Genomic DNA, 26,771 nt, shown 5'->3' on the forward strand with positions numbered 1-26,771 from the left:
CAAGAATAGGACATCCAGACTGGCACTCTTTCCTTCCTCCCACATAGTTTTTCTGTCTCCAGGACGATGCGTGCAAGTCATATAATGTTAGGAGACTCAGGTAGGAGCTTTTCATCAGCAGAGCTAAGTTTTTTGCTCATTAAATATTAAACATCACAACTCTATTAATAACTTCTCCAGCTCTACAACAAAGCTGGTGGCACAGTTATCAAAGTAGAGGGACTGTATCGGCCCTCAGTACTGAAAACCTTCTTAATGCTTCTAATGAAGTAGATGGCGAAAGGTCAAACTATGAGGGAGTCAGACTACCAACTCAGCTGGGAGTCCCTGCAAACCTGGGGAGCAAGAAGCAAGCCATTCTTTATCAGATCATTCAAGGACCTTCTCACTCTGTGGTCTGAGCGCAAGCATAAATTGCAGGTAGGGTTCCTACCTGGCATCTTTAATTGAATATGAAAGAATTTATTACTCTCTCTCATGCTATCTCATTCTTGTCTTTTCTATCATTTATTACAATGTTTAATTGAAATTTCATTTGTGTGTTTTATTTGGTTAATACCTATCTCTCCCACTGGACTGCCAGCTTATAAAGGCAAGGAGCATGTTTTTCTTATTCATCCTTGTATTCTCTGTGTCTAATATAGTGTCTTGCAAATAGCAAATGCTCGAAAGATATCTATGAATAATGATGTCCAATACTTGTATTCCACCTGCATCTCCCACAACTCCTCAATACGTTCCTGCTACTCTACCACTAGCTCCATCTACTCATCCTGCTCTGGGTCTTTACTTTTCTCCTCTCTTTAGAATCACCTGCTCTCTATTCTTACTCATCCTTAAAGGAGCCAGCCATATTCTGTAATAGTTCTGTTTTAAAAGGGCAAGTCTTTTCTTTGCCAGAATGAAAGCTCTGGAGGCAGAAGCTATCTGCCAAGGAGATCAAAGGGGAGCTGGGTGACAAGACTCACAACACAACACATTAAAATGGATACTCTATTTCACAACAGTATATGTATCAGGTTATAAGCTAGAAGCTATAGAGTTTTTGGAATTGGTTGAGAATTCAGGGAAGCCTTCTTGAAGAAGGGGAGTTTATATTGATCTCTGAAAAACAGTTAAGAATAGAATAATCAGAGAAGGAGATGGGAGCGAATTTTTTTTTTAAAGATTTATTTTATTTATTTGAAAGAGTTACAGAGAGAGGTAGAGACAGAGAGAGAGAGGTCTTTCATTCGCCTGTTCACTCCCTAGATGGCTGCAATGGCCAGAGCTGCGTCGATCTGAAGCCAGGAACCAGGAGCCTCTTCTGGGTCTCCCACGTGGGTGCAGGGACCCAAGGACTTGGGCCATCTTCCACTGCTTTCCCAGGCCATAACAGAGAGCTGGATTGGAAGAGGAGCAGCTGGACTAGAACCGGCGCCCATATGGGATGCCAGCACTTCAGGCCAGGGTGTTCACTTGCTGCACCACAGCATCGGCTCCATGGAGAGAATTCTTAAGAGAGGAAGCTTCAAACTACTAAAAGATGAGAGGAGGTGAAGGATTGGCTAACCTACTAGAAAGAAAGTTGGCATGAATAGTATCAAGTATGATCAGCTTTTAGGGGCAAAAGCCTACTATAGATGCCTCAAAATCCACTGGAGAGGTTTAAGCTCAATGTAGAGCTTATTTAGGTCTCAGGATGTGAAGGAAATATCATGGACCTAGGAGTAAGGGATCCTTGGGTTCCCGTCTAGGCCATGACAACCTCCAGCTGAGTAATGAAAAAGTCTACCTTTCTGGGATTCTGCTTGTTTATCTATAAAATGGGAAGAAGTGACTTTTCCTAATCCACTTTGCAAGGTGGTTCAGATGCTTTGGAAACAGCTTTCCATATAATATACATTAAAAAGAAATTTAAGTAAGGATAAGACAACTGCACCAGTAAATTTTACACAAAGGCAACATATTTGGGCCACAGGACAGGAAAATAGAGAGTTCATGTCTCACTGAAGGAAAGAAAAGTATGCATGAAGAAGATGGCATTTTTGTGATAGCCCTGGAAATAAATACTGGGAAGATTCAAGTACATATTAACAGAAAACTAGGAAAGCGCTGTTCATACTAATTTCCACAGAGGAATTTTTTGAACATGTTTATCTTACACTACTTTGGAAAAAGTATGGCATTTTGCCAACAGCAATGTGTCTTCCAGGGTCGCTGGCCTCTGGCCCAGTTTGAGCATGCTACCTTGGGGCTGGCATTGTGGTGCAGTGGGATAAAGCCCCAGCTGGCAGTACTGCCATCCAAAATGGGTGCAGGTTCGCGTCTTTGCTGCTCCAACTTCCAATACAGTTCCCTGCTAATGTGCCTAGGAAAGCAGTAGAAGATGGCCCAAGTACTTAAGCTCCTGCCACACACATGGGAGACCCAAAAGAAGCTCCTGACTCCTGGCTTCAGATAAGCCAAGCTCCAGCCTTGAGGCCATTTGGGGAGTGAACCATGGATGGAAGACCTCTCACTCTATCTCTACCTCTCTCTGTAACTCTGCCTTTCAAATAAATAAAAATACATCTTAAAAGGAAAAAAAAAAAAAAGAATGCTACCATAGGGAACAGGAGGTAGTAGTGTGGTGTACATACTCCCACCCAATGGCCTTGGTTCCTCCCTGTGGAGCCACAGGCAACACAAAGTCTAACCTCATTTCCTTTCCTAACCCAGTCCTTTAGGCGTTAGAACTGTAAAATCCTTTCTCTGAGACTGTTTATTCACTGGCTGAAAGCCTCAGTTCTTCCAACTTTTCTCACATGATAACAATTTGACTCCTTTCTTTATTCCAGTCACTCCCTCTTGAATGATGATATTAACACGGAAAGCAGGACTTCAGATGGTGCTGACCAACACAGAATAGGGCACAGTAGAGTTATTACCTCCTAGGACCTGAACTCCATACTTTTACGAATGCAACCCAACAGCACAGTAGATTTTCTGGTGACTATTGTTATATAGTGTGCTTATATTAAGTTTCTTGTCCACTCAAACATAGCCCTCTTTGAAGGTCTATTCTAGCCTACCCAGTCTCAACCTAACCTAGATTACTGTTTAAATTCCTCTTTGCTGAATTCAGCCAGCTACTCTTCCATTTTAAAGTGTATTTATTTATTATGTATTTGAAAGGTAGAACAACAGAGAGAGACAGAGACAGAGACAGAGATCTTCAATTACTGGCTCCTTTCCCAAATGCCTACAACAGCTGGGGCTGGGTCGGGTTGAAGCCAGAAACCTGGAACTCAATCCAGATCTCCCATATGGGTGGCAGGGACCCACGTACTTGAGCCACCATCTGCAACGTCTCAGGGTGCACATTAGCAGGAAGCAGAATCAGAAGCAGAGTGGAACTTGACCCAGACACTTAGACATGGGATTGCAGGTATCCCAAGTGGCAGGTTAACCAAATGCACCACCTCCCCCACCCAGCTCCTTTTCTGAGACTATGAGTTACATCACCAGTTTCTAGTAAGCATGGAACCACCATCTCACTAGCCCCAGTGGACCTTTATATATATTGGCCATCAGCCCAGATCAACTTGTGATTTCAGTTTCTTGCCTTGATTTCATATTTTTTTTTTTTTTTGACAGGCAGAGTGGACAGTGAGAGAGAGAGACAGAGAAAAAGGTCTTCCTTTTGCCGTTGGTTCACCCTCCAATGGCCGCCGCGGCCGGCGCGCTGCGGCCGGCGCGCTGCGGCCGGCGCACCGCGCTGATCCGATGGCAGGAGCCAGGAGCCAGGTGCTTTTCCTGGTCTCCCATGGGGTGCAGGGCCCAAGCACCTGGGCCATCCTCCACTGCACTCCCTGGCCACAGCAGAGAGCTGGCCTGGAAGAGGGGCAACCGGGACAGAATCCGGCGCCCCGACCGGGACTAGAACCCGGTGTGCCGGCGCCGCTAGGCGGAGGATTAGCCTAGTGAGCCGCGGCGCCGGCCATTGATTTCATATTGCTAAGGCAAAGGACTACCCTATTTCATATAAATCCTGAACTCAATATAATAATAGGTGCAGCTATTAAATATGATCATGAAATCTCAACTGACAATAACAAGTATATAAGATGACTATTATGGGTGGTACAGCCCCACACTAACCTGTACTGGTGACGTTCCATGGAGAAGTCTGATAAACTTGAAAGTATCCATTAGCACTGCTAGGGATTTGAAAACCAGTCTTCAAGGAAATGGTAAAAGGAAAACAACAGCATCAATTTAGCCTGGGGTTGGGGAGTATTTAGGCTGTATCTCTAGTAACTGCTGGTTTCTCATAGTAACTGCCTTTTCTCATAGCTTACTCCTTCTTGCTGCTTTGGTCAAGGGCTTATAATTCCATTTATTTTATTTTATTTATTTGAGTGGTAGTGCTATAGACGGTGAGAAGGAGAGACAAAGAGAAAGGTCTTCCAGCCGGTGCCGTGGTTCAATAGGCTAATCCTCCACCTTGCGGCGCCAGCACACCGTGTTCTAGTCCCGGTCGGGGCGCCGGATTCTGTCCCGGTTGCCCCTCTTCCAGGCCAGCTCTCTACTATAGCCAGGGAGTGCAGTGGAGGATGGCCCAAGTACTTGGGCCCTGCACCCACATGGAGACCAGGAGAAACACCTGGATCCTGCCTTCGGATCAGTGCGATGCGCAGGCCGCAGCGCACTGGCCGCTGCAGCCATTGGAGGGTGAACCAACAGCAAAAGGAAGACCTTTCTCTCTATCTCTCTCTCTCACTGTCTACTCTGCCTGTCGGGAAAAAAAAAAAAAAAAAAAAAAAAGAGAAAGGTCTTCCATCCTTCCATCCACTGGTTCACTTCCCAGATGGCTGCAATGGCCAGAGCTGAGCCAATTCAAAGCCAGGAGCCAGGAGCCAGGAGATTCCTCCGGGTCTCCCACATGGGTTCAGGGGCCCACGTGCTTGGGCCATCTTCTACTGCTTTCCCAGGCCATAGCAGAGAGCTGGATTGGAAGAGGAGCAACTGGGACTAGAACTGATGCCCTTATGGGATACTGGCACCACAGGCAAAGGATAACCTACTGTGCCACAGCACCAACCCCCTTATAATTTCATTTTAAGCATGGCCAACTTCCCTCAAGATATTCATGAGACCTCTTCCTGAATCTGCCTCTTCTCTCTCATCTACTCAGCAGAATCAAGATTACCCTCTCTCACCTGCCTTTTTCCAAATGACAATTAACTTTATATTAATTAGTTATGCAAAAATGAATACTAAAGACCAGGTTATGAAAGATCAATTTTCTCCCTAATTTCTAAATTTTTTTTTAAAAATTATTTATTTACTTTAGATGTAGCGTTACAGAGAGAGGGAGAGACAGAGAAAGATCTTCCATCCTCAACTGCTGGAGCTGGGCTGATCCAAAACCAGGAGCTTCTTCCAGGTCTCCCATGCGAGTGCAGGGGCCCAAGCACTTGGGCCATCTTCTACTGCTTTCCCAGGCCATAGCAGAGAGCTGGCTCAGAAGAGGAGCAGCCAGGACAGAACTGCTGCCCATATGGGATGCCAGTGCCGCAGGCAGAGGCTTAGCCTATTGCACCACAGCAGTGGCTCCTCTCATTCATTTCTTTTATATAAATATAAATATATATGTATTATATATATAATATATTTAAGATTTATTTTATTTATTTAAAAGAGTTACAGAGAGAGGTAGAGACAGAGAGAGAGGTCTTCCACCCACTGGTTCACTCCCCAGATGGCTGCTGCACCCTTCCAAAGCCAGGAGCCAGGAGCTTCCTCCGGGTCTCCCATGCAGGTGTAGGGGCCCAAAGACCTGGGCCATCCTCTACTGCTATCCCAGGCCATGGCAGAGAGCTGGATCAGAAGAGGAGTAGCCGGGACTAGAACTGGCACCCACATAGGATGCCAGTGCCTCAGGCCAGGGCTTTAACCCACTGCACCACAGCACTGGCCCCTTCTCTCATTCATTTCTTAAGAAGCTATATCATGTCTCCAGCCCAGGGGCAGGCTTTTGGCACAGTAGGTAAGTGTCCACTTGGACTGCCTGCATCTCATATTGGAGTATCTGGTTCAAATCCTGGCTACTCTGTTTCTGACTTAGCTTCCTACTAATATACCCTGGGAGGCAGTAGGTACTTGGGTCCCTGCCACCCAGATGGAGTTCCAGGCTCCAGGCTCTAGCTATTGCAGGCATTTGGAGAATGAGTCAACAGATGGAGGATCTGTCTCTCTGCCTTTATAAATAATTTGAAAATAAATAATTTAGGCCGGCGCTGCGGCTCACTAGGCTAATCCTCCGCCTTGCGGTGCTGGCACACCGGGTTCTAGTCCCGGTCGGAGCACCGGATTCTGTCCCGGTTGCCCCTCTTCCAGGCCAGCTCTCTGCTGTGGCCAGGGAATGCAGTGGAGGATGGCCCAAATACTTGGGCCCCTGCACCCTATGGGAGACCAGGATAAGTACCTGGCTCCTGCCATCGGATCAGCGCGGTGCGCCGGCCACGCGGCGGCCATTGGAGGGTGAACCAACGGCAAAAGGAAGACCTTTCTCTCTGTCTCTCTCTCTCACTGTCCACTCTGCCCGTCAAAAAATAAATAAATAAATAAATAATTTAAAAAATTTTTAAATTTCAGTTGCAATTAGATTCTTCCTGACAAAATCTCTGGACCATAATCTTTTATCTTCTCTCTACTCCTAGGCAGAACCCAAAAGGACAGGTGAAAAAGAAAATCAGAACTAAGGTATGGGATAACCATGACAGGATTCAAGGTAGATATTAAATAAGTAAAGTATAGAGTATGTGAATTATACCTCCATAAAACTGCCAAATAAAAAAGAAGTTAAACATCAAGCGAGCATTTGGTAGAGGGACACAAGGGAAGTAAAACTTTTATAAATACCATGAGAAAAATATGGCACTTAATATTTGCTTCTGCACCTGGCCAAAGTTCATTAAGAACTTCCTCCTCATGACAAGTTCATACCCTGAAACAAGTCAGCAACATCTCATTAGAGGTTAGAATAGGTCAAAATCATTGGATTATAAAAGAGGTTCAAAAGAACTAGGAAGAATATACATTTAGATTGGATCAGAACAGAAACTAATTTCTAAGCCAGAGTTTCTCAAAGAGTATTCCATGAAACACTGGTTCTGTAAAATGTCAGTAGATGTATATAGCATGAAAAAAATTTCTATAGTTACATAAGCTTGGGAAATACTGAGTTCAACATAATTGAAAAGGTTTCTTTACAGCAGGACTTTTCAGAGCCTTTAAAATGCTGTTGAATATCATGATGGGATGGAGTATATAGTGTTTCCCAAAGGAATTTGTCTATGGAGCCCCTTTTTCCCCAAGAAGTATCCCAAAGGATCAATATTCCCAACAATATATTGTAAGAAACTCTGACCTAAACCATGCTTGGCTAATGGCTTCACCAACTCCTTTACAAGGATAAAACTGGAAATTAATATGGGAACTATAAATCATTTATAGCTTTACATAATTGTGTTTAGGTTTATTATAAAATATATAATGCTCTCACTCCATAGTTTGGGTGTAGTTAATAAATCTTAGTGAAAGCGCCCCTTTAGGTATTGTTCTAGATATATGGGGAGGACTCTAAGACAGCCAAGAATCTGGTGGCCAAAACAGGCATAATCAGTCAAGGAGTAAAACACTAAGTGAAGGAAAAAAAAAAGTAGCTGGACTTGTTTATGCTTGTGTGTGGCCTCTGTTCATATTTATACTTGCCAGGGCTAGAACAGTCATCAGAGAACACCCTCAGGGCTGTTACTCCCTTTTGATTTATGCACACCCTCATGCAGTTACTTTTATCACAGAAATGTGAAATGGACCCTCAATTATCACAACCATCTGACCCTGAATTTGACATCTCTGAATAACAACAAATAAAAGTGCTTGAATTGGTTCTTAAGAATGTCAAGCCTAGGAAGAAACTCCTAGAGGCCAGTGTCCACCCCTCCCCCAAGCCAGACCCTCTAGGCCTCCTTCCTACTCGACTTCCTCCACTTCAGAGTCCCTCCCTGCAGCCCAGGAGTTCACTCAGCTGCCCTACAATGACGCCTTGGGATCATGTGCCAATTTCCAAACTCCAGAGCACAGCCAGATCCAGAGCTGCTCTCAGCTCTGCCTCCTTCCTTCCTTCCTTTCTGCTGTCCAGAAAACCAGATTCCCACCAGTCTCCTTATGAAACAATGACTTGAGATCCTGCTCAGCCGCACCTCTTATTTCCTTCAACCAGTACCTCTGGGTATCTGTACTACTAGCCTGATTTTCCTTGTCCCACCTCCTCCGGGGTTCCCTGCACCTGTTCTCCCAAGATCTGCTGGAAGACACAAAGCAGCTAAGCCCGAGAAGCTGTTTCCCATGTTCCTTTTCCAGATACAAGTCTCTGCCTGCCCTTTCAGAGAGGGAAGAGGGTCCCTGAGGCTAATCAGGTTTAAGTGAAGAAGGCTGTTTTTCATTTTTGTTCACTCTGGACTACAGGCAGTCTAGGACAGCAGATAGCTGAAGCCTGGGAATGACTCAGCCTGAACCCCAGCTACCGTGAAGCACCTGCAGAGGCCATACTTGGGGCCTCTGAGAAGCCAAGCCATTTCTGAGTGATTTTCACCCTAGAGGCCTGCTCCTTTGGAACACCTTGTCTGGAAGGAAGCAGTGCCCAGACTTCTACCTCAGTGCAGCTTTTCAGGTTGGTGTCAGAAAAGGGAGGTGCATGTCCTTTTCTATTCTAACTCTTGGCAGATGATGCAGTAACATACACATCCATTCCAGAAGAAATCAGTGAGAGGACTTAGCCCAGTCAGTTAATCAGAAATAAAACCATAGTTTGACCAGAATGATGGTAAAAGACCAGGTCACAAACCACAACATAAAACACTCAGACAACAAAGGATTTTATTTTTCCTTCATCCAAGTGCTGCAGGAAACAACAATAAAAACCCACTATGGTTCCTTGCTGCCACAAATTCTTTACATTCATCAAAGCAGGTAGCAGGTAGAATGTATTCACTGGCAAGTGGCACATTTCTCAGCAGCCCTTTTGAGGCTGTAGGGATAATGCCATTCTGACTTTTGGTTTCTAGGACTCCTGGGTTCCCCAACACCCCAAGAATGTAGCTTCAGCAATAGAGCAAAGAAAAACAGTCTTCTCTGTTATAAGCAGTCTTTGAGGTTAAGAGATACGTGGATTTCTAAAGTCTTATGATGTTCTCTTCTTCCATCCAGGTATCTGCATCAGCAACCATCCTTCACTCCCCATTTCTTGCTCAAACAGGTGTTGTACCACATCCTGCCATATTATTAGGATCCATATCTGGCTGTTCCTCTCTGTCTACTTCTGCTTTAGTGTAGGTCTTCATTATCTCTTGACTGGAATGCTGTACCCACTTCTGTATTAATTTTCCAATCTCTAATCTTACCTTCTCCAATCCCACATTCACCACTGAAGTGACAACCAAATTCAAACTTGAACATGCTATTTCCTTAATTACAACCTTTCACCCATCCCAACCATATCCTTTTGTTTCTTCCTCCATGTCCTTTGCCTGGAATTATCTCCCTTGCCTCGTCTTGACAGTCTAAGTTTCCAGTCTTCTTGCAAGAGCCAGTTCAGCAATGTCTCTTCTGTGAAGCCTCCCCTGACCACTTGATCAGACACCTTCTTGTTTCCTTCTGGCCACACTAGACCTGGTTCGTACTTCTTTTACCCTGTAGTGCCACAGTCCCTTCTAGATTTGCATAGTCCTGGAGTAAGGTTCTGTGTTACTGAGAGCAGCACAGCATCTATCACCGAGTAGTTTCTTATGTGGTGTTTGCTGGATGAGGGGGGGTGAGTAGCAAAGGGCTGAAGGCCTGGGCAAACCTGCTCCTCAGTTTGCAATATAGGAAGAGAGAATGGTATCCTCTCCCCAGGAGCCTGAGAAACACTACGGGGTCACAAGCCACATGGACTCACTGGGAAAATCTACACTAAACTGAAAAAAATCATTTGACTACAAGGAGCAACTTAAGGGGCTCACTCAGCGCACAGAACACACATAGGTCAATGTCTACAGTGGCTATTTGGCATCATTACCATTGTTCTCCACCACTTTCAGAAGCCACTGTGGCCTACTCAGTGATCATCCCCTTCTTTCAGTGTCAGAAGACGGGAGTCTGAAACTCCTTTCCAAGTTCATGTAGTCAAAGGAGCAGAACCTTGGCACTCTCACCTTCTCCCAAGGGAGGGGTCACTCTTTCTCAGGAATACACTCCACTGATATCTACATTTTTCTGACAAATCTAAAAACCACCCAGTAGTTGTTTGAGCCTATCCTTCTCCTGGCTACCTACTGGGGAGATCTCTTTTGTCTCTGTATCCTTAACAGTACCTGGAAGTGAGTAGACACATAGCAAATGATCATAAACTAAATAAACAAATGAGTTAACAGATAATCTGTGTTCAGTAAGGCCAGACCAGCATTTCTCTCAAGTGTGCTGAGACCCCATCTGTTGCCATATGCCATTTTTAAAGTCTTTTTGGCTTCTAAGAGTTCAGGAGGCAGGGTGTTTCCTGACACAATTAAGTGCTTAAAAGCTCCATTTGTTTTTCTTGCAACAAATCGTGCTCTCCAATTGCAGCTGAGGAGAAGACAGACTGTGTGTCTGCACCAGCCAGCCAAGCAGACAGACAAGAAGAGCAGAGAACCTGTCCCTGTTATGCATACAAACAATGGCCCAAACTCAACCCAACTAACTGCTCACTGGAGAGCCTTGGGCAGCTGGGAGCTTCCTTGCATCAGTGAAAGGTAAGGATCACACACAGATTTGACATACAAAGTACACCCTTCCCTGGCAGTTTCTTTGGGAGAATCTATGCTCAGAAACATTCAGGATTGGAGCCCCAGGAATAGGTCTTGAAAAGCAGCTCTCTTTCCTTTGATAAGGAGACAGGAAGAGACCCTGGGGAGTTCTCAGGGCTGGGCTCAGGTCTGGTTCAGCTGCTGAGATGCAGCCAGGCCAATTAAATAATTGGTGTGCTGGGGAAAGGAGGGAAGCTACTCTCAGGCAAACTCCCACTCCAGACAGGAGGCTCCATGCAGCTGTGGCAACAGCAGCAGCAACAACAAGGCAGGAATCTTCCTCTTCTTCCCACTAGCTGAGAAGCATTGCTTAAATTAGCACCTTGGAAACACCCATTTCTGCTGGCTGCTCCTTCTCTCTCAGCTCCTGCCACTCCCCCAGGCTTCTTTTTTAAGCTCAAGTTTTCCTTCAAGTAAATGATAATAATAATAATAAAAAGATACTCTCCTCTTGGAGCTCATCTTTCCAAGTACAGACTAGGCTCTGGGTTCTTCTCATTGATGATGAGGCCCAAGTGACAGGCCTCTGTTTGTACAACCTAGTCCTGAAAGGAGCAATAATGCTGATAGCCAGCCACATTTGCATTTCCATAGAGCTCTTACTCCACTCTCAGGGAGTGAGCAAGAGAAATAAACTTTAACTGAACTCTGAGCTCTAGGAGGGCAGGGCCACATCTGTGTCTTTGTTGCTAACCACTGTGTTCCTAATAACTAGTGTAGAGTCTGGGACAGAATAGATGCTCAATAATTATTGGGTAAATCAATTCACTGAACCAACAGTGTCAGGTCTCTGTTGATATTCTTTGGAAGGGAAAGTGGGGAGTTATTGCTTAAACCTTTAATACATAGTTTGTCTTCATTTTATAAATGGGAAAATAACCCAGGGAAGAAGAGAGATGTCCTAGAGATCTCAATAAATAATGACAAAAAATAGGTCACAAGTGAGTTTGAGCCTGAGACCCTAGTTTTTATTGTTTACCCAAATAGCCCTAAAGAGCCATCTTGCTCTTTCTTCTACCCTTTACCTCAATGGTATGCCTTCTTCATCCCTTACACCCCCAAATGAAGGCTCTACTAGTCCTAACAATATGCAAGGCATTAAAGAGTTTTGGGATGTCTCTAGACTACAACTCAGGGACAGAGGTCAAGAAGCAGGATAATATCCATGTCCATCAAATGGGGGATGACTATATTGTGATTTCCCTAAAACTTTCCCTCAACCTCAACAAAGTATTCTCTTGCAGAAAGGGCTCCTTTAGCCCTTGGGAAAAGGGTCTATGGCAGCCACAGCTATTCTGATAAGTGCCTCCTTGCCACAAGCACTTCTATTTCAGGGCTACACAGACTAGAAGCAGCTCAGAAGTCCTCTACCCAGCCAAATCATTATTAGAAACTTCAGGCAATGACAGAGGCACCAAGGACACATGAGAGATCCTGGTGACCCTATCCCTGCTTCCCCTTCCTCGGTCAGTTATTGCCTCCCTTTTTGGGAATCCCAGATGGGAGACAAAAATCAACTCATTGCTTTCTTCTCCTGACTCACTTGAACTTCCTTCATTCACCCTCCCTTTGGGGTCTTGATGAAATGCTTAGAACTGAAAGGGCAATCTAGTTTGCAAGCCAGGTTGGCTGGATAGAGAAACCAGAAAGGATATTCTTCAAGTTCATGGGACAGACTTCTCTCTAGGATTTTCTGGCTCCCAAGTACTCCAACAACAGCATCATGCTAGGAAGAGATCATACCGTAGCTCTCTCTCCTTATTTTAATAATGTACACTCCCATAAAATGTCTGTGTTTTAGCTTCTATAGCTAAGTAGTCACAAAGGCAGAGAAAACCACTTACCTCTAGCTAGGTGATCACTAATGATTCTCCCCACCATCCCCAAATCATGATATAGAGACGGTCATAGGTCTCTGACAAGACCCATGTTGGCTATTGTAATGCACAGGTTATTTGCCCAGGAAGTCACAAAGCACATATGTTAGGCAGAGGGCTACAGGCCAAGGTAGAAGCTGTTCCTGACAATCTGGCCTAACAGGTAGGGAGGAGACTGAGGGAGCTCCAGAGCTTCAGTACTTGGAATGCTCCATTCAGCTCTAGCAGAGCTCAGAGAAAAGCGCATCCACACCTTCAGGTTCCTGGCCTGCCCTGCCTCCTTCCAGCTCTGGCTTGGGCTCCAAAGGGGGAAAATCTAACAGCCTGGGGCTCCTTTCTTTCTCCTATCTCTATATCACATGGCTAGGCCTCCACATCTCCCACCCTATCGCAGCAGGGCAAACAAGCCAGTCAAGTAGTCCCGGGCAGCGGGGCCTGCAGGTATGGGCTCCCTTAGGCCAGGGCTCCGTGCACCGGCATCGCCCTCCCCCTTCCATCCCCTCCGCGCCGGCAGCGATGACATCATTCCTCCTGCCTCCGGGACCGCGGACAGGAGGCAGGATCCGCGCCCAGCAGACTCCGGCAAGCACGTAGGCCTAGGATGATTGGGGCTCTTCCGAATCGGTGGGCACAGGCGGCTCCAGCGCGGCCCCACCTCCTCTCCCGTGGGTTCTAGAGCACTCTCATCTGTGCCCCTGACTCTCCATCTCGCCGCCGCTCACTCTCCTTCCCGGTCCCGAAACCCCCAATCATGGGCTGCCTGGGCTCCTCTTTGGAGAACAGAATTCCCAGGTCCTGCACTGACCCCCTGCACCTACCGGTCCCTGGCCTCGGCTCCGCGTTCCTATCCTTACGCAGCGGACCGGCATGCAGGCCTATTCCGGTCCCTCTTAGCCTGACGGCTCCACGGGCCTCCTCCTCCGCCCTGAGCATCCAGGCCTCTAGGGCTAAAGGCCTTCGCACTTCATCCCAATCCCTGGGCTTGCGGCCGGCAGTGCTTCCTGACAGTACCCTTGCCATGCCCGCCATGGGCCTCCGCTAGCGGCTGGCACCATTGTGCCCCCTCCGATTCATCCGACGGCGTTCTGCCTCCGCCACGGCTCCCTCCACCCTTATGGGTCCCTTTGCTCCCGCTCGGCTTATTCTCCCACGGTTTTCTTGTCCTGCAAGTTCCCCTCCCCTTGGCAGGGCGTTTTCAGGGTTCTCTACCCCATCCGTTGACGCCCCCTCCGCACAATCCCCGCGGCCTGATTTCCTCCTTCCCCCCTCAGGCGGCGCCCCCTCCCGGCCCTGGCCTGCCCGCCGCCCGCCCCCTCACCAGCGGCTGCATCTCCGAGTGCGCGGTGGGCACCTGGAACCGGTCGATCTCCTCCATCATGGTGCCGGCGGGAGAGCGGGCCGGGGGCCGGGCGCGGCAGGGGACGCCGACGGGACCGCACGGGGCGGCGGCCCCAGGAGCCCGGCGGGTAGTGCAGATTAGGCCGCCCCGGAGGAGTCGGGAGGGCAGGCGACCAGGCAAATGGAGAGGGGGCGGGGAGGGCGAGAGGTTGCGAGGCCGGCTTGACTAGGTAGGCTTGCCTAGTTCTATCGCGGCTGAGGCCAGGCCGAGCCGCAGGTCTTGCCTCGCCTCCTCCTCCGCCGCCGCCTCCTGTCAGCAACTCAGCCACTGCGGTGACTCGGCAACTCCACTTCCGGGTCCGGGACACCGCCCGGATGCTGCATTATTCATGAGGAGGAGGTGTCTGAGCGCTCCAGTCCCTCCCACATGAAGTTCTGAACGCGTGCAGCCGTCCGGCATATTATTCATGAGGGGCGGGGCTTAGCGGAGCAGGCGTGTCCTCGCGCGCCCGGCTCCGCCTCCTCCCCGTGCCGAGAGGGGGCGCCAGTAGCGCCTGCGCCTTGGCCGCCCGTCGGTTGCTGGGTAACCGCGTCAGGGAGGAGCCGATTCTGTCCTACAAGGGCACCAGGACCCAAACGACGACGGCTGTCCCCAAAGAACCCCTGCGACTGGGAATTGAAGTGCAAGAGAGTCCGGATTTCCTGTGTGTGGTCGAGGAGACGGATAAACTTCTTGTCCTCAGGAGAGGGAGCGTTTCGTAGGCTCCCCAGGGGTTGAGGTGCTTCCAGCTTCTGCCAAGATGCCCCAGAAACAGCCTCGTAGGCAGGTAACCCACACCCTGACTTGCCCGCTCTGGATGACCCGTGACCTTTGCCGCCAGTGACCACTGGCCTTCCCTTTTCTACTCATCCCCCATCTTCTTTGCCCTGTTGACTCCTAACTTTCTTTCCTCTGTGACCCCTCCACCCCCCACCCCCAACACACACTGCCCGCGTTCTCACTGACCACTGACTCTGTCTTGCCCTCTCCCACAAGTCCCGGCCTCCTCTCTCATATTGCCTCAGTCCTTTGTTTCTCACTCCCTCTCACTTGTCTTTCCCATCTCCTCCACAAACCTGTCCTGACCATCCTCCTTAGCCCTCAACCCGAGTCCCACCAGCCTATTCCTCCTTGCCCTCACATTGTTTCAGGGGAGTTATTTGTCCAGCCCTTTGCTGTGTGCCCAGCGCTGGGCTAGGTGGGCGCCGCGGTTTGGGCCTTGCCGTTTGGGAATCCACAAAGGGAATCAAGGGAACTGTACATGAGACACGGAACAGATTCTGCGCTGGAGTTGTGTTTGGCTTTTCTGTGCTGGGAGAGCTGTGAGGAGAGATGTCAGGCAGAGGAGAGGAGAGAGACCCTTTTTGGAGGCCCTGGCCCCTTCTTCACACACAGCACAATGCAAACACAGGCCCCCAGCTGTTGCAAGAGCCTCATGTGTCCCTTGCCTGAGAGTCCCTGGTCCACTCTGGGGACTCAGTCAGCCCTGCTAACAGGAAGTCCAGGAGTCTCAGAACTGAGGTCTGCCTTCTTCCCCAGCATCACTGTGGGAGGGCAGGTAGTCCCAGCTTCTTGAGAAACCCTGTGGTGAACCATTTGGTCTTCAGGAACCAGTTTTCCCAAGCCATTTATGAATGACTAGCCTGGGGCTAATGTGCAACTTCTACCTCTGTAAAGCAGGACTTCTATTCACCTATTTTAAATTTACCTCACTTGGGCCTAGGCGTAGTGAGGTTTGGAGAGCAAATCTTTGCTCGTCCTATGTATGACTTGACTTGTGTGGGGTCTTCAGAAAGTTCATGGAAAATGTGTATTACCAAAAAATAAAAACCATATGGATTTCAAAATTTCTAAAAAAGAATTATTTATTTTTATTTGAGAGGCAGAGTTACACAGAGATAGAGAGAGAGGGAGAGAGACACAGAGAGAAAGATCTTCTATCTGCTGGTCCACTCCCCAAATGGCTGTAATGGCCGTAGCTGAGCCCATCTGGAGCCAGGAGCCAGGAGCTTCCTCTGGGTCCCCCATACAGGTGCAGGGACCCAAGGACTTGGGCCATCTTCTACTGCTTTCCCAGGCTATCAGCAGGGAACTGGATTGGAAGTGGAGCAGCCAGGTTTCGAATCAGTGCCCATATGGGATGCTGGCAATGCAGACGGCCACTTAACCCACTATACCACAGTGCTGGCCCCAATTTCAAAATTTTATTCCAAAATAAACTTACCTTTTAATTCCACTTTCCATGAACTTTTCTGAAGTATGCTTGTGTTTTGGTCTGGCCTCCTTCATATTAGCCTTGGCTCCTCTCCTTCTTGCACTTGGCCTTGTGTAGCAGACAGACCTGATTCTTGGATATCTGCAGCTATTGGGAGGCAACTATTCTTGTATGGCTATGTCCTACTTTCATGTTGGGGTTGAGCTGTGTTTTAAAGCTCATGTACTGTGTTTGTGCCTTCTAACCCTTAACTTACAAGCAGTTTTTAAAATTATTTTAAATTATTTATTTATTTAAGAGGAAGAAAGAGAGAAATGTCATCCACTGGTTCACCCCTTAAATGCCTGCAACAGCTGAGACTGAGCCAGACTGAAGGTGGTAGCCAGTAATTCAACCCAGGTCTCCCATCAGAGTGACAGGGACCCAACCACTTGAGCCATCATCTTCTGCCTCCCAGGGTGCATACGTATTAGCAAGAAGCTGGAGTCAGGAGCTGGAGCTAGGTACTTAATCTAGGTACTCTGATATAGAATGCAAGGGTTTTTTTTAATACAGCTAATATTTTCTTTTTAAAAATGTATTTTTAATTTATTTTCATCTACTTGAAAGGCAGAGAGATAGAGATAGAGAGATCTTCTATCCACTTGTTCACTCTCCAGATAGCCACAACAGCCAGGACTGGGCCAGGCTTTGGCCAGGAATCAGGAGCTCCATATAGGTCTCCCATGTGGATGGCAGGGGCCCAAGTACTTGAGCCATCATCACACCCTCCTGGGATGCATTAGCAGGAAACTGGATGGAAGCAGAGGAGCCTAGACTTGACTGTCTTTCCAATATGAGTTGTGGTTTTCTCAAGCTGTGGCACCACAGTGCCCACCCCAAGATGCAAGGTCTTAACTGGCATCCTAAATGCTAAGCTAAATACTCACCCTGGCAGTTTGTTTTTAAACCAACTATATTCAGATTTGGTTTACATACAACAAAATGGACCATTATAGTTGTATGGGTTGAGAGGTTTTGACAAATTTATACACTTACAAACCACCACCACAATCAAGATACAGGATATTGCCGGCGCCGCGGCTCACCAGGCTAATACTCCGCCTTGCAGCGCCGGCACACCAGGTTCTAGTCCCGGTCGGGGCGCCGGATTCTGTCCCGGTTGCCCCTCTTCCAGGCCAGCCCTCTGCTGTGGCCAGGGAGTGCAGTGGAGGATGGCCCAAGTGCTTGGGCCCTGCACCCCATGGGAGACCAGGATAAGTACCTGGCTCCTGCCATCGGATCAACGCGGTGCGCCGGCCGCAGCGTGCTGGCCGTGGCGGCCATTGGAGGGTGAACCAATGGCAAAAGGAAGACCTTTCTCTCTCTTTCTCTCTCTCACTGTCCACTCTGCCTGTCAAAAAAAAAAAAAAGATACAGGATATTTCCTCTAGCCAGAAAAGTTCCCTATGCCTCATGCTGGCCACTTCTTATCTCCTACCTCACAACTGCAAGAACCACTGATCTGCTTCTGTCACTAGGTTATGTTTTCCTTTTCCATCAGCTTGCAGTTTGAACAAGCTTGTGGATGAGTTTCCTCAGACTATTAGGGGAAGACATTATAGACAGGTGACAGCAGGCAGGAAGCAGAGAAAGTAGGGGTCAGCTGCACATATCAGCACCATCTCTGGAGGAAAGAGTTGTTTTAGTACAAAATGTTTACCAAAATAAATGTTGGTGTGTGGGGGTGTGAGAAAAGGCTGGGTTGTGCTAGGTTGCTGTTTTCATCACCCTGTTGTCTCAGCGAAGTTCAATTTGGGTCATTGCTAATACCTAGAGATGTTTGAGAAGTTGTCCCTGTCCTCTTGGGATTCTGTTCGAAAAGGGAGACAGAACACTAGCCAACAAAGTAGAGGGAGGGTGGGATCCTAGGGCTGAAAGAGAGAGAGGCACGCAGGTTGGAGCAGCAGAAGGGCTTTGTGGAGGAGGCAGGTGGGAGTTGGAGTTGGATGCCTCCTGTGATGAGGGAGGATCAGGATTGGGTTTCTTAGGGGATGGAAAGGAGTTTAAATACCATTTCTTCCTGTAATTCATTGATCAGGCATTGTGGTAACTCCCTGTTGTTCTCAGGATAAAAGTCCCCAAAATCCAATTTGGTTGGAATGGCCTACACAGTCTGGCCTTTGTCTCCTTTCTACTTGAACCCAGGCACTCTGATATGGGATTTGTGCTCCTGTTAAATTCCACAACTCCAGCCCAATGGACTGCCTTAACTTTCCGGAAAGTGGTATCTACACTCCCCTTCTCCCCCAGGTCTTTGAAACTGCCTGGTACAATCTTTTCTATCTGCTGCCACCTGCTCTATTCCCCTCTGCTTCAAATCTCTCCTTCATCTCCTGCTTATACTTCAGGTCTCAGCTTGGCTTTCATATTCTCCTCCAAGGGATTAAGGCCCTCTTCTGGAGGCAGGAAAGGATACTATCCTCATGAGACTATAAACTCAGTTATGGCAAGGATCATGTCTGCTTGTTCATTGTTGATTCTCTCATACCTAGCACAATGCCTGGAATATATTAAATTCTGAGAAAATGAGTTGAATCTGAATTCTGAATGCCTTGAGCTATTCTTTGGAAATTTTCATTTGACTGACTTCAAAGGATAGGAAGCAGTAAGCCAGGGGTGGGGAACATAGTGGAGAGTGATGATGAGGAAATGTCACAGAGAAATATGTTTTTCCTAGTCTGTGTTTATATCATAGCCAGTAGGGCCATGAATGATTCAAATTAACCACATATGTCCATGCCTTAAGAGCTAAGTGTTGGAGACTATGAGACAAAAAAATACTGATGATGTAAATATTTATTCTAATTCAATAATTGTTTTAGAAAATATTTCTTTGAGCAGCAGAGAGATGGAGACAGACAAAGAACTCCCATTTGCTGGTTCATTCCTCAAATGTTGGTGATGGCTGGGGCTGGGCAGGCTGAAGCCAGGAGCTGGGAACTCAATCCAGGTCTCCCATGTAGATGGTTGGGACCTAACCACTTGAGCCATTACCTGCTTCCTGTCAGGGTCCGCATTAGTGGGAAGCTGGAATTGGTAGTGAAGCTGGGTCTCAGACACAGTGCTTCAATATATGGGACACGGACATCTTAACCTGTCAAATGCCTGCTCCTTAATAATTATTTGTTTAGTACCTACTCTGTGCCAAGCACTGTTCTAGATATCTGTGGTATAAAATAAAAATGATTACTTTCATGGAGCTTTGCTGTTACTTGGAGGTAAACTATCAACAAACAAGACAAAGTATATCAGATAGTGATAGATGCCAAGGAGAAAAATAAATTAGGGAAGTGGATTAGGAACAGGAAAACAGAAGATTGTGACTTACATGGGGGTCAGGGAAAGCATCACAGAGACGACATTTGAGCAGAGATCTGAAAGAAATGAGAGAGTTAGTGTCCAGCGTTGTGGCAGAGCAGGTTAAACCACCACTTGCAATGGCAGCATCCCAGATGAGTACCTGTTTGAATCCCTGCTGCTCCAGTTTTGATCCAGCTCCACGCTAATGCACCTGGGAAGGCAGTGAAAGATGGCCCAAGTGTTTGGACCCCTGCCGCCTATGTGAGAGACCCCAGTGGAGTTCCAGCCTCCTGGCTCCCATCTGGCCCAGCTTTGGCCATTGTGGCCATTTAGGAAGTGAACCAGTGGATAGAAGATCTCTTTCTCTCTTTGTGTCTCCCTCTCTGTCTTTCTGTAACTCTGCTTTTCAGATAATTTTTTTTTTTAATGAGAGAGTTAGCTATTTGAGACCTGGGGGTGTAGGGGTCGGGGATGGTGGTGGGAGCATTTCAGACAAATGGCATAGCAAGTGTGAAGTGCCTGAGATGGGAGCCTGCTACACATATTGTAGATCAGCAAGGAAGGGAGGGGGAAACAGGCAGGAGATAAGGTCAGAGAGGTGCATCCCTTTACCATATAGAGCTAATCAAATAACCGATGGCATATTAAATTGGTCATGATGGAGCTCCATGAATCATAATTTAGAATTAAAATGCATGAATATCAGGCACCATAAACCATGACCAGCTCAAAGCATCACTGTTAATGCCCCAATAACAAAGTGTCCTTCCTGAAAATTGTGAGAATGCCAATTGGCTACATGTGTGCATGTGCAGGAGGAGCTTTGCAGCACTGCCAAACATTGCCTGGCAGCCAGACTTCTTAGTAGAAAACCGAATTAGAGTCTTCTGTGAATTCCAGTTAAAAGCTAATTTTAGTTTATGACTAACAAATTTTAGTACCCCTTTATAACTCGGTTGGTTAACATAAAAGAAAAATCAAAGTCAGGAATTTTACGTCATTTGCCTATAAAAAAAACAAAGCTAAGACCTATATTTTAGATCATTTTAAGGTCTCTCAAGAGGCCCCTATGGTACAGTACTTTTAGAAATATTGTTCTAAATGAAGGGTGACTACAGTAGGGGTGAGGGGCATGATGAGGTACAAGGCAAAAAGAAAAGTCTTGCATACTTCAGAGATTTTGAGTCTGGTGGTAGGGCCTGGGATCCACAGAAGAAAGGACAGAACATGAGCAGAGTGTGGGGAGGTTGACTTGTTTTTGTATCCCAAAATAAGAGAACCTCACTTTTGTGACCTTTTGCCTCAGTGTCATCCTTGTGATCTTTCATCCCTTTACCTTCTAAACATTTCTCAAATCAAGCAACATTTTTTTTTCATATTCACTGCTGCCTCCCTAGCACGACTTAAAATCATCTCTCACCCAGAATGCTATGAAAGCCTGGTAAGTGGGCTTTCCTTCCTCTGCTCACACCCTTTCCAATCCATTCTCTACACTGCATCAAAAATTATCTTTTTAAACTGTTGATCTGATTATGTCATCTTCTGTTTAGAGCTCTTCTGTGACTTCATCGCTCCTAGGATAGGGACTGAATTTTTAGATAACTCTTCAGGTTATGGGCTGAGGCCTGTCTTGATTTCAAAAACTTGTATTAATGTCCCCTGTTATTGCTGTATTTCACTTCTGTGTACTGTCCCCTCTCTCTGGGATATCTCTACACTGTCTTTCACACATGTTCTTACTGCTAAGATTTCAGCCCAAAGATTAATCCCCACAACTTGTTCTGATGCCTCCTGTCCTGTTATTGAAAATAGAGGTAAAGTTCCTCTGTTACATAGTTTCATTTCAGTGTGTTTCTTTCTTCTATAACAAGTATCACAGTTTGTAATTATCACTTATTTTTTAAAAAAGACTTTATTTATTTAAGAGGCAGTTACCGAGAGAGGGAGAGACAGAGAGAAAGATTTTCTATCTGCTGGTTCACACCCCAAATGGCTGCAATGGCTGGAGCTGGGTTGATTTGAAGCGAGTAGCCAGGAGCTTTTTCCAGGTCTCCCATGTGGGTGCAGGGGCCTAAACACTTGGGCCATCTTCTGCTGATTTCCCAGGCCATAAGCAGAGAGCTGGATTGGAAGAGGAGCAGCCAGGACACATACTGGCATCCATATGGGACGCAGGCGCTGCGGGCAGAGGCTTAGCCTACTACACCAGCACCGGCCCAAATTATTCACTTATTTGTGTAAGTATTTTTAGATTTGTAAAGCTACTTACTTATTTATTTATATTTAAAAAAAATTTTTTTATTTATTTAACAGAGTTAGTGAGAGAGATAGAGACAGAGAGAAAGGTCTTCCTTCCATTCGTTCATCCCACAAATGGCCGCTACAGCCGGAGCTACGCCGATCTGGAACCAGGAGCCAGGAGCTTCCTCTCAGTCTCCCATGTGGGTGCAGGGGCCCAAGCACTTGGGCCATCCTCCACTGCCTTCCCAGGCCACAGCAGAGAGCTGGACTGGAAGAGGAGCGTCCGGGACTAGAACTCGGCACCCATATGGGATGCCGGCACCACAGGCAGAGGATTAAAGGATTAATCAAGTGAGCCATGGGGTCGGCCCCTACTTATTTATTTTTGAAAGTCAACATTAGAGAGAGGGACAGATGGAGAGAGAAAGAGAGAGAGAGATTTTCCATCCACTGGTTCACTCTTTGGATGGCCACAACAGCCAGCACTGGGTCAGGCCAAAGTCTGAAGCCAGGAGCCAGGAGCTTCATCTGGGTCTGCCACGTGGGTGTGGGGGCCCAAACACTTGGGCCAGCTTCCACTGCTTTTCCCAGTCCATTAGCAGGGAGCTGGATCATAAGTGGAGCAGCTGGGACTCAAATTAGTGCTGATGTGGGATGCCTGCATTGTAGGTGGCAGCGTTACCCATTATGCCACAATGCTAGCCCCCTATTTGTGTAAATATTTGATTGTTGTTTATCTCCTCCATTAGATTGTGAGCTCTGCATTCTTAGCTTCAAACACAGTAGTTATAATGTTAGAAGCTCTCAATGAATGATTGTTAAATGAATAATAAAATATGATGGGAAAAGTAGCATAGGTTATGCCTATGGAAGTATGTGGGATCTGGGAAGGGGATCTTCCAGCTCCCTATTAATGTCTCCGGGTAAAAGCAGCAGGGGATGGCCCAGGTCCTTGGGCGTTTGCACCCACGTAGGAGACCCAGATGAGGCTGCTGGCTCCTGGTTTCAGCTTGGCCCAGCCCTGGCCCTTGTGGCCATGTGGGGAGTGAGCCAGCAGATGGAAGACCTCTCTCTCTCTCTCTCTCTAACTCTAACTCTGACATTCACATACATTAATAAACAAAATTAAAAAAAAAAAAAGAAGGAAAGGGAACTTGCATTTGATTTTGAGGGGAAGCAGGGAAGATTTAAGGTTTGGACAGATGAAGAATAGTCCAAAACCAAGAGTAAGAAACAGTAAGATGTCATTGGGGAGCCGGCGCTGCGGCTCAATAAGCTAATCCTCCACCTAGCGGCGCCGGCACACCGGGTTCTAGTCCCGGTCGGGGCGCCGGATTCTGTCCCGGTTGCCCCTCTTCCAGGCCAGCTCTCTGCTGTGGCCAGGGAGTGCAGTGGAGGATGGCCCAAGTGCTTGGGCCCTGCACCCCATGGGAGACCAGGATAAGTACCTGGCTCCTGCCATCGGATCAGCGCGGTGCGCCAGCCACAGCGCTGGCCGTGGCGGCCATTGGAGGGTGAACCAACGGCAAAGGAAGACCTTTCTCTCTGTCTCTCTCTCTCACTATCCACTCTGCCTGTCAAAAAAAAAGAAAAGAAAAAAAAAAAGATGTCACTGGGGACCTTGGAAAGAAAAGTTTCAGGGATAAAAGCTAGACTGAATTGAACTAAGAGGCAAAGACTATATATGCAAGAATTTTCTTAAAGATGAAAGGAGGACTTGAATTTATTATTAAGTGCCAGAGGGAAAGAACTGAGTGGAGAAGTTGAAGATAAAGGAGAAAGTTCAACGGTGATTACAGTCAAGTCTCTGAGGAGGTGGAATGGATCAGTTGTGGACAGAAGGAGAAACACTTTGTAACAGGAGAGGAGAAAGTATAGATGCAGATGATGATAATTTTGAGGTTTAGTGGCTGGAAGTTGAGAGAGTTTTCTCTTCTCTTCCCCTAATAGTGTTATGGAATTCCTTCTGGAAGTGATAACTAGAAAACAAATTTTGCCAATGGCTGTTCCATTTTGTTATGATTATAGTCATGCTATTTTCAGAGTTATGGTCTGAGGTTTGTCATGCACAATTATCAGATTATGAAACAGCTGTGAGCATTTGAGGCCAGAATTTGCTCTCCTCCCCTGTGTACTATGGAGCCCAGCACGTTGTTAGTGCATGGTACATGCCAAGTACTCGAATAATCATGGCAGAGGGTTCTTGTGCTTATCACTAGGCTTTGCAGCCTGCAAGCTGATGCTGAAGAGTGATGTTGATTCTCTGGCTCCAGCTGTGAGAAAGCCACATGAAATTGTTTTCTGCCAGTTAGGAATTTGTGTGGAGTGTTCAGTCTTCCCAGTCGGTAAGCACTGACAGAGCTGTATGTTAAGAAGCAAGCAAAGGACACAGCTGTTGATCCAACTTTAGTTTCACTGCTTTGAGTGCCACAACACTTTGTCTTACTCATGGAGTGTCTAGATTCTGGTTTTTATGGTGGGCTATGTCCTCCTTTTATCTCACCCTCTGTATTTGAGAACCCTGGGTGTGGGAATCAACTGAGCCTTGCCTTTTCTTTAGCTGGCTTCCTAGGGACTGGCACATAATAGATGCTAAATGCATACTGGGTGGGTGAACAGTGATGAATGAATAAATGAATGATTGAAAGGTGTGTGCTATAATGCTTTGAATATTAACTTCCTGGGCCTGCAGAAGAAAACAGTTCATGCCTGGAATACCCAATTCTTCTCTACTCTTCCTGTCCTTTATGTGCCAGGCAGATTCTGAGGCACATATACTCTATTTTTTAAAAGTATTTATTTATTTATTTATTTGCAAGGCAGAGTGATGGAGAGGGAGTTTATGTGGGGAGAGAGAGAGAGAGAGAGAGAGAGAGAGAGAGAGAGAGATCAACAAACCCATTGGTTCATTCATTCCTCAAATGGTCACAACAATCAGGGCTGGGCTAGGCTGAAGAAAGGAGCCAGGAACTCCATCCATGTCTCCCATGCAGGTGACAGGAACTCAAGTATTTGAGCCATCATTCTCTGCTTTCCAAGCTCATTAGCAGGGAGCTGGATCAAGAGTGGAGTAGCTGAGACTCAAACTCTTCAACATGGGATGCCAACATTGCAAGTGGCAACTTAACCTGCTGCACCACAACACCCATCACTAAGGCACATAGATTCTAGTTAAGCTCTTTAAGTTGCAGAGAACAGAGACCCACTTAAGTTGCCTCAAATAAAGGAGGCTGAGAGAAGGAAAAGGGTGTATTTGTATGGGTTTGTAGATGGGTGTTAAAAATGTAGAGGTAGTCTAGAATTGGAATTGGAAAGCCATCATTTCTGAAACTGGTGTTGGGATCGGCTAGTTTCTCCTTATTTCTCACAGACTGTCTACTTTTCTTAGAAATTATGTTTCATTCTCTATTCTCATTTTCCAACCAACCAGCTTTCCCATAGTCTCTGCTCCCTAATAACTCAAGTGTTTTTCTGGTTCTTCATGGCCACCCTGGCCTCTTGTTCCTCACGAGCATTTGCATCAGTAGCTCCATTCAGCTGTTGGTGCTCTTTTTTGTCCTAATTCAAATTGTCAGAGAGGGAGCCTGATTACCTATGGCTCATATGTTCGTGATAGGTGATATCAGTGAGGAACAGGATCCTATGCCTCCCCCAGCAGCCAAAACTGAGCAGGGCAATGTCCCTTAGGAGGAGGTACTCTCTTTCTTTGGCTCCTCTGGTTCAAGATATAACTTGCTTTACTCTCTAAACTAACTTATGCGTTCTTCCTGGTAAATTTATTTCTCATGAATTGCACAAAAAAGGGGCCTCAGATTTCTTCCAGTCCAATGCCTTCATTCAGGACTAATATTTACATTACAAAAGTTTCTGTCCGTTACAAAAGCTTTTATTGTATGGTTTTTCAAATAGCATGTTTCTGCAATGAATTTTAAAATACAGTACACTTTATATGTACCTGTTGAAGACCTTGATGTAGAGGCCATTCATTCTGGCTATGATGAAGCAATCGGTACTGGACTTGCCCTCTAACTATGAACAACTACAAACCTGGATAAGGTAGATGAGACCACTAGTTTTAGGCATTAGACAATAGATGACACAGGGCAGTGATTCCTACAGGAAGGAAAACACCCAACATAAGGCATATACCTACCCTCTCTGTCTGCCTGGGGACAATTTTATTTTTATTTATTTATTTGAAAGGCAGAAAGACCTTTCATCCATTGGTTCATTGCCCAAATACCTGCAACAGCTGAGTCTGGGCCAAGCCAAAGCCAGGAGACAGGAACTCAATACAGATGTCCCACTTGGATGATGGGAATCCACTTGAGCCTTCGCCTTCTGCCTCTCAGGCTTGTGTTAGCAGGAAACCGGATTTGGGAGTGATGCTAGGACTCAAACTCGGGCTCTCCAATGTGGGATGCAGACATTCCCAAATGGCATTCTAACTGCTATGCCAAATGCCTGTCTCTCAGGACAATTTCTTGATTATGGCTTGGGAAAATATGAAAGGATGATGGTAACAGTAAGATAACCCAGATATTAGATTTTGCAGCTGTTCTAAGTATATTTATGGATTTAAAGAAAATATTATCTTGATGAATAGATGGGGAACCTAAGCAGAAAAATGGAAACAATAGAAAAATATAATATCAGAAATGAAAAATTCATTGGATGGGTCTCACAGCTGAATGTAAAGATGGATCTGTAGAAATTATTTAATCTGAATAACAGAGAGAAACAAGTGTTTTTTTTTTTTAAGAGCCACAGTTATCTGTAGAAATATATCATCTATGTGTTTGGAAGATATATATAGTTGGAATATCAGAAGGAAAAAGGGAGAGGAGAAATGTTTGAAGAAATAA

General features: G+C 46.4%; 2 protein-coding genes and 1 long non-coding RNA gene across 9 annotated transcripts in view; 2 read left to right on the top strand and 1 right to left on the bottom strand.

The window, feature by feature from the left end:
* LOC127490740 (uncharacterized) overlaps nucleotides 1-6,758 on the top strand; it is a 53,171-nt gene extending 46,413 nt beyond the window's left edge. The window contains exon 3 of the long non-coding RNA XR_007919123.2: nucleotides 6,687-6,758. This is a non-coding gene — a long non-coding RNA (uncharacterized lncRNA). The remainder of the gene's footprint in view (nucleotides 1-6,686) is intronic.
* FAM219A (family with sequence similarity 219 member A) overlaps nucleotides 1-14,494 on the bottom strand; it is a 60,621-nt gene extending 46,127 nt beyond the window's left edge. For 3 of the 6 annotated variants that reach the window (XM_051844643.2, XM_051844624.2, XM_051844620.2), the window contains exon 1: nucleotides 14,049-14,494. In XM_051844643.2, coding sequence (XP_051700603.1) covers nucleotides 14,049-14,108 — 60 coding nt within the window. In that variant the 5' untranslated portion in view covers nucleotides 14,109-14,494. The remainder of the gene's footprint in view (nucleotides 1-14,048) is intronic. The other 3 variants (XM_051844646.2, XM_051844630.2, XM_051844639.2) reach the window with 2 other exon arrangements.
* Nucleotides 14,495-14,630: 136 nt separating this feature from the next.
* DNAI1 (dynein axonemal intermediate chain 1) overlaps nucleotides 14,631-26,771 on the top strand; it is a 69,948-nt gene continuing 57,807 nt past the window's right edge. For both annotated transcript variants that reach the window (XM_008273469.4, XM_051844574.2), the window contains exon 1: nucleotides 14,631-14,895. In XM_008273469.4, the coding sequence (XP_008271691.3) occupies nucleotides 14,869-14,895 (27 nt within the window). In that variant the 5' untranslated portion in view covers nucleotides 14,631-14,868. The remainder of the gene's footprint in view (nucleotides 14,896-26,771) is intronic.

The sequence above is a fragment of the Oryctolagus cuniculus genome, chromosome 1 (genome assembly GCF_964237555.1).
Source record: "Oryctolagus cuniculus chromosome 1, mOryCun1.1, whole genome shotgun sequence".
NCBI classification, from domain to species: Eukaryota; Metazoa; Chordata; class Mammalia; order Lagomorpha; family Leporidae; genus Oryctolagus; species Oryctolagus cuniculus.